This window comes from Asterias rubens, chromosome 3 (assembly GCF_902459465.1).
Source record: "Asterias rubens chromosome 3, eAstRub1.3, whole genome shotgun sequence".
Classification (NCBI taxonomy): domain Eukaryota; kingdom Metazoa; phylum Echinodermata; class Asteroidea; order Forcipulatida; family Asteriidae; genus Asterias; species Asterias rubens.
In genome coordinates this window covers 22,677,692-22,690,240 of record NC_047064.1, presented here as the reverse complement: position 1 = coordinate 22,690,240, position 12,549 = coordinate 22,677,692, and the positions used below count along the sequence as shown (strand labels likewise).

At 39.5% G+C, this 12,549-nt stretch overlaps 1 protein-coding gene across 2 annotated transcripts; it reads left to right on the top strand.

Moving 5' to 3' along the window:
- The first annotated feature begins 2,877 nt into the window (after positions 1 to 2,877).
- Positions 2,878 to 11,371, top strand: LOC117288145 (carbohydrate sulfotransferase 11-like). Of its 2 annotated transcripts, XM_033768853.1 has the most exons (4): positions 2,878 to 3,252; positions 6,304 to 6,512; positions 8,740 to 8,804; positions 9,473 to 11,371. In XM_033768853.1, the coding sequence occupies exons 2-4, from the start codon at positions 6,395 to 6,397 to the stop codon at positions 10,355 to 10,357; spliced, it is 1,068 nt and encodes a 355-aa protein (XP_033624744.1). In that variant the 5' UTR covers positions 2,878 to 3,252; positions 6,304 to 6,394; the 3' UTR covers positions 10,358 to 11,371. The 2 variants fall into 2 exon arrangements, with proteins under 2 accessions (XP_033624744.1, XP_033624745.1); XM_033768854.1 differs by lacking the exons at positions 2,878 to 3,252; positions 8,740 to 8,804 and having other exon boundaries at positions 6,431 to 6,512.
- Positions 11,372 to 12,549: the final 1,178 nt, after the last annotated feature.

Here is a 12,549-nt window from a genome sequence, read left to right as displayed (position 1 = left end):
TAATTCATCACAGGAAAGGCCGATTTGTATGCTTCAAAATTCAGTCAAAAGCTCAAAGTCTACAGTTTCTAATGTAGCATTGTGCGCATGCAACGTAGGTGACATTGTTTACTGCGCACGCGTTGAACTTGTGTGTTGCTACTTTACCACTCCAATAATTATGAATGGAAAACGACGTGATACCAGCTACGGCAGCGAAAGGCGGTAACACACATGGGGTACAAAAAGCTCGCTGCAGTCGGAATGTGTACAGCCTTTTACAGGCGCTGCGGTTCACATCCATAGTGTTTCCACTGGAGGTGGATGCAGCACTAATCGGATTAATTTGAGCTTCGGGGATTAAGACTGGAGTTGTAACTCCTTCTGTTCCTTGCTCTATGGTTGAAGTAGGCAAAGTAAACCTTGTCGATTTAGCATTAGGATCATGGCACGTGTTCCCCTTCTTCAAAAATGTCTTTACACAAATCCACAGGCTGGAACAACTAATTACACGATCCGCAGGGAGGTACAAGCAACAGTTATTTAGGCATTCTACATTCTAAGTTGCAACGTTATATTCCTGTTCCGAGTCTCGTGTATATGGCATTCCATATGAAGAGTGCGTTTCTCCTAAACTCCGATATAATGGATTGAAAATCACACTCTACCATTGAAAACGCGCAAGCCTTGCGGAGTCTGGAGCTATATATGCTGTGGCCATTGTGTTTCCCTTTAAAACACCTTTTCAAAATAACTTAAGATACCATAGGCAGAAAAAGACTGACCCCCTGTTTGTACAGGGGAACCAGTGTTGGTCTGTTGCTGTAGTAGACAGGAAGCGCGACCGATATGGCGGCATCACGAATAAAGGTCCGTTAAAAGCAGCGCCTTGCGGAAGCATGTTTCGAAAGGCGCACGGTCTACAAATTACAAAGTCAACACCTCATCTTTCGTTCTATCATTATAAGACAATTACCTCGACCTCATGAGGTATTCTATCGTATTCACCAAACCAAGAGGGCGAGACTTAGTAATCGACTGCTTAAAGGCAGGGTTTTCCTTGGGTAATTGTTAAAGACCAGTATTTATATGCATATCTCCACTTGGTGTATCCCAACATAAAACAATAAATCTGTGGACATTTCAGCTCAACTGGTTAATATCGAAGTTGCAAGAAAATATTGAAAGATGAAAACACCAGTTTGCATGGAATTGTACCTTTCAGATGAGAAAGGCTATAATTCAGATGATGTTTGGGTCGAATCAAGCATTATTCTCTAGAGCTATTTTGGAGATAGTTTCTAAAAACAAAATTAGGCTAATTACCAACAGCTTTCCATAGTTCTCTTTAACAAAGTCCGTTTTTTATGGGCATTAAACTTGTGGAGAAATGACCAACTGTTGGCCTACACACTGTCTTTATTAAAAGCAAAGGCGATACCCTGATGCAGGGAGAAGATCATAAGGCCTCATCAGACAAGTTAAACTCCACAGATCAACATGATATGGTGTGAAGCCACTGCCGACACGAGTAAGACAAAGAAATACTTTGTCGATGATTATTAGTTCGAGAAAACCAAAGTATTGCCAACACTTAAAGAGCGCTCTTATTGTGAAGTCAACGTGGTCGTGCATAAATATAACTACATGGAGAGAGATTTGTTTTATGCAGGTGGAGGTGACGATACGCTTCGGCCGACGCGTGAGCAGATTTTGGGCTTCATAGAGTGGAAATAGATGCTAATTAATTATACATGGTGAAACTAATTGCAACGGGGAGGGGGGTGCAATTTCTTTGGAAAAGTTCCTCAAGGCGGGTTAAATTGAGAACATCTCTCTTTAGATTGTTCTTTTCATCAATGTCATGCTGATTATAGGCACATTATCAAGAAAGGTGTAACAAAAATCGCCGGTAAACATTTTAGGTTGTTCTTATGTCTGCTACTTGTTGAGAAAACAGCAACATAAGACCGCAAAATATATCCAGGCGTCGAGGTAACAGCGGGTGACATCTGTACATTTCGACCCGGAAGAGTATTTATATAATAATTATTTTTAACTGCAGTCCAATCGCCCAGGGGAACCTATGTATGTCTGAAATGTTTGATGCCGATTGGTTTATATATGGCATTGAATTTATCGTATTGGTGTTTCGGTGTGGAGTGGGTTCGAATCCCAGTCAAGATTGTTGAATCCCTGGGCAAGACACTACCGTCATTGCTTCCCGTCATCCAGGAGTGAATGGGTACCTGCGAGGGTAAAGATGATTGATGTGAATGATTAACAACCTGCGTGCTTTGCTGGATGGTAAATGCACACTCCTAATAAGTTGAAATGGTTTTAGCAATATTTGATCAAATGAATAGGTGTTTATATTTATTTATGGCAACGTCTTTAATTCGTATGTTTATGATAACACGGGTAAGCTGTTTTAACACCAATAACATGTTTACATAATTAGCAAGTTTAAATGAAAATAATGACAAGAAAAACGTAAAACAGTAACTACCCCCTTAAACCTAAACCAATCACAAGCTTCAAGATTATTCTTCTCAGTACCGTCAAAATTAAAATTGGCTCTGATGTGAGACCGCCAATGAAAAACGCCCCCTACCGATCGGTGTCAGAAATGCCAGTCATCGACCTTTTGTAGGTGTAGTCTCTGACCAGAAACAGCCGCTACAGCGAAGTCAAAACGGTTATCAAGTTATAGCTTGGTGCATTCAACTAGTAATAAAAAAAAATAACTCGCCACATGTTGCTAAGGGTAACAATCGTGATCAGAAATATTACTTGACACACACAAAAATTAAGCAAAGGATTCGGAAATGTTGACCAAAACAATACTAAACTGTTATTTTGTTTTGTTCAATGCCGGTGTTCACATGATGCCTTGACTTCCCCGCGCAGACCCCGTAATGTGATAACAACTGCCTGTGATTTGTGTGAAATAGAAACCCAAATCTAGAAGCCAGACCTGTGTAATTCCATGACTAGCTAAGGTCAATGTCAGTGTTTTGATATGCGAAACAACGGAAGTCCGTGCATACTGTACCTTATAAGCTAGCTACACGTCAAAAGGAGCCTGGGGCCGTTTGATTTACAACGGTGCATGAACGTAGTGGGGCGGGGAGATCGTGCAGTGATGCTTCCAACGATAGAACTATTGTCCGGTTCAATTGGCTCTCCACGGTGCTCATCATCAACCGCCAAGAATGTTTGCTCTTTTCAGAAAAAAATCCGAACTGGAGGACTCCCGATATATGAATCGAGGTAAGTTTACTCAACCAGCTAGGCAGTTAGATGTCCTCTTTTGACTATGAACTTTTTAGAAGGAGCTGATGTTTTTATTAAGGAGCTGTGTGCCGTTAGGGGGGTGGGGTGGGGGGGGGGGGGGTTAAAGACCCTGGTCACTATTGGGAATTGTCTAAAAACCAGTCTTCCCACTTGGTGTATCTCAACATATGGATAAAATAACAAACCTGTGAAAATTTGAGCTTAATCGGTCGTCGAAGTTGCGAGATATTAATGAATGAAAAAAACAACCTTGTCGCACCGTGGTCACACGAAGCTGTGTGCTTTCAGATGCTTGATTTCGAGACCTCAAATTCTAAATCTGAGGTCTCGAAATCAAATTCGTGGAAAATTACTTCTTTTTCGAAAACTACGTTGCTGTAGAGGGAGCCGTTTCTCACAATGTTTTATACTATCAACCTCTACCCATTACTCGTTACCAAGTAAAGGTTTTATGCTAATAATTATTTTGGGTAATTACCAATAGTGTATACTGCCTGCCCGTGTGAAGACTTAATCCTTAGCCGTGATTCTTGTTAGTGTCCGTGAACCGTAAACTTAAAAAGAGCAAAAATCAAGGAGAATAGAGTAATATTGGCTGTAGGAATAACAATAGGAATATTGCAATAGATGATCTTTATTTTCCTTAACGATGCGCAGATCAGGGAAGGGCTGTGCGAAGCACGTGCCACAATTAATAAATATTTATTCAAACAACATCAAAATATTAAAACTGTGTAAAATGTAGTGTGATACGCTAATAAAATGGTGTACTCCGTTGCAGAAGAGAGCATCTTTGATTAATTATTCTGGGGCCCTACAGCGGGCCACGGATCCAACGCCGTTATAGAAGGTATCGTGTCACTCGTCCTAATTATCGCTAACACGCTTTATGCTAGAAATAGAATTTACATCCTGGCTAGAGTGGTGTTTCTATACATAAGGAAGCTTGTGTACGTCTCCATGGCAAACAATCCCTGTTCCCTTTCCATACAAAAACACTTTTGAATTGAATGCGAGCAAAGCACATTTAAGGTGGGTTAATTTACTTTAAGTGTTTGCAATACTTTTTGATCAAGTTTTCTTGTTTTGCTTAGTAGTTGCTCTCGAAAGGTCTTTTTATTTTGGTCTTTTTATATTTGTCTCAAAAAGTTACGTTGGTTTAAAAACTTTGCCTTTTGTCCGTTTGTAAAATCTAAAGAAGGCACAGAACATTACTGTATGATGGCGACTTTCAAGCTTTTGGTTTCGTCGCACAAAAATGTTTGCATCTCTGCATCTCTTCATTTCGGAACACAAGAAAAGACATGTGGATCGAGCGTTTGATCTAAATTATTCTGCTAGACATTGCATGTCTCTGCCCCTGGTCTGACACAGTTTCAGTTGACATATCGCCTGGTAGCGACCTGCAGGGAGCCATGGTGAAGGTCACGAGACCGAGACTTTATAGTATGACCGCAAATAGGACCAGTAGTCTTGTTGACAAGTCGTTTTTGTCGTGGTAAACGGTCCTCGTGTGACTGTACCATATAGAAATGTACAATATGGGACTAAAATATGGTGCCATACATAAATGTTACGATCGATCGATTGACCGTTTTCTATGGCTCAAGTAGAAGTCACGCGGTTTAGCAGACGTATCGCGGTGTTGTCCACAAGTCTAGCAGTGACCTCCACTAGATTCCATTCGATTTTTCTCCCATCCATGTCGATGTACTTTTTGTTGTTGATGGGATGACACAAGGGGAAAAGGTTGCTGGTGTCGAGTTCGATCCCAACTTTGACTTTATTAAATTGATTTGATATGATTTGATGACCGGAGGGCTTCAAGGGTGACTATTCAATGATGCGGGGTATAGGTGTGATGACTGTGACCCTATAGACAGTTGAGATACGCTAAGAATAGTCACTGTTATTTTGTATTTATTATACTTATTTATTCATTTATGCATTGACAGGGTATTCAGTGTTTTTTATTTTACTCAATCAGCAACCTTTACATGTAAACAGCTGAAGGAGGTCAAAGGTCATGGCTGAGTTCGCGGGTGCCGCATGCCCATTTCGAAATCAATGGTTTTCGGGTCCCGCACCGGAAGTGCGTGTTGTTGTTTTTTATATTGGTAACTAAAGCCTGAGCCGTAGCCCAATATATGCAGTTACGAAAAGGCCTTAAGCCAATAAGGTCAAATCGGAGAACAAAGATGTCTCAGTAAGTCAATATTTTAAATTGATGCAGCATTTAATTTGACAGTCAACTTCTTTGGATCTTGACCCAGCAGGGACGCTATTTGTAAGTCCCTGGTTTGTAATCAAGGAGCTCCAACTGTTCATCTTTTGTCTGTATTAAACTTCTTGGCAACATCCCCCGTACACACAATGAGTTCACGGACTTTTAAATTGACGTCTTTTGCACAATCACTTGATCAGACCACTGCTCTGAGAAAGTCATGGTGACAGGCCGTCATCAATATTAGTATTCAAGTCAGAGCACCCAATCGAAAAGAGAAACGCTTCAACAAAATTCTGCACATTGCTTAAACTGTTGTCTTAAAAACAGAAATCTGAGTTAATGGCATTTCACTGATTGGTACCTTACCCTTTTAAAATTGCTTGTTTGTTTTTGGTGGGTTTTTTTTTCAGAATGAGCATCTCATACAATTATTTTATATTAGCGTCACTCAAGCGCAAACTTCCCCTATAGAGGGTTCATACAAAATGAAAAAAAAATGTAGACGTCAACTTCACGGTGATTGGCACAAAATTACGAAGTATTTAATCTGTTTGACATCTGGAGGAGTGGGTTGATATTTCATATGAGACCATCTCTGACTACAGTCAACATTTTAACCTCAGCAACGAGACAAGATTGGATTGCAAATAACAGCATAATATTCAAGCTACAAAATGCTCCAACGAGAGGAGCGTTCGGGTTACAGTCAGAATCCAACTTTAAGGGGAAAACCAAACTACTTTCCATGACACGGTGAAATGTCAATTTTCTCATCCAATATTCTCATTTTTGTATAACAGGGAATTCTGTCGCCATCATACAGCTATTCCATGCTGTGGAGTTTCCCCTCTGATGTTCTAAGTTGCGGAGTCTCCCCTCTGAATCTGTATCATGTTCTTACGCGGGAGACACCTCCGACTTGTTATGGTTCTCATCACGGGACTGTGCTCAGCTGTAGTCATCTTTCTGTTCATTCAGGCGAACATCAACATTTCTAAATCTCATGAAGGTAAGCCCTAGTGTCCATTACCAGACTAAACCACTCTGCACATAATCTTCACATAATCAGACTGCCGGGATGACCTTTCAACTATAACCATTCAAACCAATTTTAACCAAACCGAGGCTGCAGCCAAACTGAGGCTGCAAGACAAACCAGTCCTTGATTATTGTTCCTTTTTGTGTACTAACATTTTCGGCAAAATGTGTACTCGACCAGCCAGGAATCCAAATTAGTATCTCCTATACACACACAAACTCCACAAAGTGTGTTGTTTTGTAAGAAAATGAAATGGTACGGGAATTAATATTAAAAAACGAGTCAAAAACTAAAAAGGGAGCTTCGCACCTTAAGTTTCTGACGCTAATCAATAAGGGTGACTTTCGATTGAAAAAAATTGACTTTTCAAGAATCTAGGCTAAACGGCGGTTTATCAAATTGATCATGTTCCATAATCAGAGGCTTTCTATTTCATTCATCCTTGTTTAAGAGAAATACATTCCTTGTATGAACTACAACAAGTTATCCCATTTCCCCTCAAACTTCCGCTCAACGGACTCCCGGCTCAGTCATATTACCGAGGCTGTATTTTCTCTTATCAAGTAGGTAGGTTTTTGTCAACTCGTGCAAACATCCACCCACAGATCAAATTAGATACTCAATAGGCCAATCACAACTATTGCACAGTGATTTGTTTAACTGTGTGTGCCTTTTGACACTTCACCGCAGACGGTGCAAGTCTCAGAGGTATCGAAAATGAAGGAAATAACTTGAACGAAGACTACATGTTTTCTATTAAATAAAATATTCCGTTATCTTTTTTAATTATTTTTTTACAAAAATGCGTGAAAGTAAATTTTCCCGTATGGCAATTTGGTACACAGTTTCAAATGATAAAAGCAGAAAAAAAGTGTTGAAAACATTGAAACAATGTTAAACATCCCAAACAAGATCTGTCACAAAGATATGGGTTGCACCTTCTCAAGTCAAGTATTAAAATATTTATTTCTTATTTCAGACATCCGCCCGGGATTTCGAAAACGCGCAAGACGTGCACAGTCTATAATGCCTCTACCCATTGTTATATTCATTGCACGCAATATAGCAATCATTTAAAACTAATTTTCACCCACTGTGAAATTAGTTCGTTATAATAACACTACCAGTACTCCCGGGTAAAGAATATTTGAAATAAATTATCACTTTTTTTATAGATAATTTGAAAATCACAAGCTGCCGTAGTAAGAAGCCTGATACCAAATTAAGACATACTCGAGACTTATGAAACTTCATCCCGGCAGGTACAAGAGTACTGTGTTACAGTAAAATGTGAATTATGCATGCCTACTTATTTGTCAGTTCTAGAGGTTGGCTCAAACTTAACGACTCATGATGGCCTCTTATCAACGAGCAAACTAGCGACTCATGATGGCCTCTTATCAACAAGCAAACTAGCGACTCATGATGGCCTCTTATCAATGAGCAAACTAGCGACTCATGATGGCCTCTTATCAATGAGCAAACTAGCGACTCATGATGGCCTCTTATCAATGAGCAAACTAGCGACTCATGATGGCCTCTTATCAATGAGCAAACTGGGCACAAATTCATTGAGTTGCTTCAGCAGAAAAAAACATCGTCAATGTCTGCTAAGCAGAAGTGAGCAGGGCCAAATTTCATAAAGCTGTTATTAATAATCAGAAAATAATGCTAACCATTATAACACTATAACATTATTACGATGAAAAATGCACTTCTTTAAGTTGTATCCACCTTGCCAAAAAAGACCCTGAAACATGGTTGCCCTCTTGGTATAAGCCAAGGTTACGCGGCCAATGCATGTAGGGTTTAAAACTATACAAATTGTTGTGGTTGTGTCAGAAATAAATATAATCTATATATGATTTCCTCTCAAGTTTCAAAAACCACCCTTGCGCAATGTTGTTGCTGGTGAATGCGAGTTTGATTTAGACCATACAACCCTGGGGAATAGGTATGGGAGTAATTTTTGCAGTAAATCAAGCTAACCCAATAACACTACAATCATGGGAGGCTGCAGGCTCTAGGTGGTGGGGGGGGGGGGGGGTAAGGGTGGTCGTATGTGAAAACATGTTTTGCAAAGATAGCTTTTGAGCTAGACTCTCAAACTTGTTGTTTTACGCCTGACATGGAACACGTCATTGTGAAGGTATATATTCTGTTTTTCTCTACTATTTTTAAACGTGATATTCTCTAGATATCCGCCGCATACCAGTCCATCCTCCAGAAGGAGCTTCGGGTGGTCGAGTTCCTCTACAAAGTGTAAGATTAATTGTTGATGACAAATCCTCCTAAACTTCAATAAGCCACAATCAATTCAAGTTTTAAGAAACACTTTGTATCAGATTCATACAAAACACACAACTTTAATTTGCCTCAAGATACAGAAAACATTTTTTTTTAGTAGCCTGTCTAGATTTGACAAAGTGAGGGCGCTCCTTTGTTTGTTTGTGTTAACTGTGTGTATCTTCATTTCCTTTTGTCCAATAGGACCCCAATCAATCCCAAACAATCATTAAGGAAACTCAACATTATAAAAAGCAGCTATAGTCACGTGGTTACACAGAAAGCCTTTTGAAGTTTGCCTTTGCTTTTGTACACGTTCAGAAAGTGCGACTAATGTTGATTGTTCTTGCACCCGATGTGAAATAAATCGAGATCGGATGTCGTGCGGAAATGGCACTGTGGCAGAATTTCTGAGACGGAAATATTTGTCGCAAAAACTACTTTCAAGTTTATAGAAAGTAGGCCAATAATGTTGAAGATCCACAATTGTACATTCACTGTAAAAATATTATGATGGTTGGGGTATTTGGGTGTTTGTTGGGTTGTTTGTTGGTTTGTTGGAGTTTGTTTGTTTGTTTTTAAAAAAACAAACAAAAAGGAAAGTTGATGAAGTCCAATTTAAACTTTTCTATTTGTGTACACAGCAGCCAATCCGAACAGGTCATCCTAGCAACGATGACTTTATGCAACGACAAGCAGCCATCCAAATGCAACGTCTGCACCAACTACAAGCTGGTTGCAAGATGGCCTTAGGAGACGCGGATGTCAATCGCACAATCCGTAGAAGAGCTCTCAGCCATTTTATAGTCGACGATAAATATCGTCTGGTCTACTGCCACGTCCCGAAGGTAGCTAGTACGAGTTGGATCAGAGTCTTCCTGGTACTAAAGGGAATCATGGACGACACATCCATCGGGAACCAGACCTTCATACAAAGAGGCGCAATGAGCAGACTACGACTTCTACACACCTATGACGGTCAAGATACGCAATACATCTTGGCCAATTACACCAAGTTTCTATTCGTTAGGAACCCGTTCTCCAGGCTACTCTCAGCTTTTAAAAATAAACTTGCCGTCAATCCTGAAAATGACGGTCGAATCCCTTGGTATGCGTGGATTCGATATGTGAAAGAGTACATCAACAAATCAACGGCTGGAGACAAAGACCAAGGGGAGAACTACAACATATCCTTCTCAGATTTTGTGAAGTTTGTTGGTGATCCCAAAACGAAGTCATCAAACCAACACTGGAATCCCATTCTACACAGGTGTTTCCCATGTCACATCAACTACACGTTCATAGGGAAAATTGAGTCACTGCAAACTGACGTCGACTACCTATTCAAACTTGCTGAAATAGAAAAACTTGTGACGTTTCCTAGCAACGAGGGAAGCAGCCCAACGAACAGCACCAACGAAATGGCACTTTACTATCAAGATATACCAAAACTAGATATAAATAACATTTACCGGAAATTTAAAAGAGATTTTAATTTCTTTGGGTATGATAATTTACACGATAGCTAGCCCAAGAAGACAATAGTGGACGGCACAAGTTGACTTTAACGACAATAAAGATCTTTAAGTAGGGCGCCCTAGGATGGTCCCGTCTTTATCCGCTACGAAAAAAGACATGCACTGGTGGTATTACATGCCCAACTATTCAATTTGATACAATGATTTCATTGGATAACCGTGCAGTGACGTAAGCTTTCCACATCTGCCAGTATCCAGTCAGGCTGGTATCTGACGTATCCTCACGAGTCTCGATTGCTGGCCTCGAAGAGTGACGTCAGATGTTCAGGCTAAAAAGAACCTTTGATCCATTTTAAGACTACTTTACAAGCAAACTCTCTTTTGTTCACCTACATCAATACATTTATTAAAGCAGTCTTAGACAGCCTGGTCATGGCAAACTTTGTTTCAATGGCCAACCCAAATAAGACTCAACTGCTGCGCACCCAGACCGCCGTACATACAGAGATAGATGTGAAAAATAATAGTGTCATACCCATGAACAAGTTGAACAAAATAGGAAAGTACTAGTCCTTTACGCAGGTGAAGTTTTAGTTCAAATTAGTTCGTTTAATGAAAGCTCAACAACAAAACCGTAATATTTGTTTACTATTTATTTGAACACATCAAACAGGCAAGGTGATGTTAATACGTGTTATTTGCAGCAATGTCCGTTGTTCTTTTGTGCGTGTCTGCCGTCGGGCGACTGTTGCACTTTAATGACAGTAAACAAGAACACCAACGATCTGTTTAAAATAAAATCTTGCTATGAAACCTTTTTTGGCATGTTCAGTATAAGCATTACAGGAATCAACCATACCCTTTACTTTGCGAGTTTTCTCGGCCAAATTGTTAACAACTCAACTTTTACCGTCCCTTTTATGATCTGTCGCATCCCTCCATCCTGCAAATCTAGACTGTTTTTTTTTTTAAGAAATCCTACCTTCAGCTTCCCTGAGTTATTTTCAACTTAAATGTTTTCTTCTTGTACCAAGAGTGGTTTCTAGCTTTGTCGTAAGGGGGGGGGGGGGGGGGGGGGGTGGGCTTGCTGAAAAATAGGCATTCGATGCCAGACACAAGGAGTAATTCAATTTCAACACTACTGTTTAGCATTGACTGGTCAAATAAGATAAGTTAAGTTCATTAGGTCGCAGAGATTGTATTTCGTAAAAGCCAACAGCAAGAGGTTGGTCAACCAATTGATTCCATCAATTGTAAATAGGTAGAAGACGCTCACCTGGAGAATGGTGAGAATGTAGTCTCGCATGTTGACTGGAACGAAACCTTAAAGTGGGGAACGAAATCATGACTGCATTAAGTTTTTGATGGAGGGATTCGTGAAATTGAAATTTAATAGTTATTTTTGATTAAATGGACCGAGAAACCTCAATGATCACAAAATATAGAAATAAATTTCATAAATTCATCGATTACACAAAAATACATACAATAAAAGACAACATAATGAGTTGGATTATACACAAAAATACATACAATAAAAGACAACATAATGAGTTGGATTATACATAAAAATGAAACCGCTGAAATTTCTACTTAACTTGGCTTAATTGCGTGGCTCTGCTAACTGGAGAAAAGTGCTTAGTGTCAAAGAGTAAATCAAAGAACTGTTGATATTTCGGAAATAAAAAAAGTGTTAAAACGGAATTTATTTATTCCTTTTGTTAAGCCACCTCCACCAAATGAACAAACAACTAATTAGGCGAAATCATCTTCAAGCCAATTGGTCACGTTTAAAGATGCACTGGCTTCGTAACAAGTAATTTGTGCTCATGCCAAATAGTATTCATGAAAATGTATGCTGTTTAAAAGAATATACTGAACTGCAAACAATTGTAGAACATTGTGATCATTTTGTAGGCAAGGATATAAGAAAGATTACTTCAACAAAAACATACAATAAATATCCATGTGGCTTGCTCTTTCATGTGATGAAAGCAAACACAAATTTAGAGAAAGTTGAAACATCTCTCGTCTGAAGCACTAAGAGCATGCGCAAAGCATGGCAATTATTGTCAAAACAAAGGCCTGAACCCAATTTGGAGGCAAAGCCGTGAATTCGAAAAGGGCCATAGTGGTTAACCCATAGACAAACTCAACCCTCCCACTGTCTGACCATTCAATATCATCCACTGTCTGACCATTCAATATCATCCACTGTCTGACATTTTCAATATCATCCACTG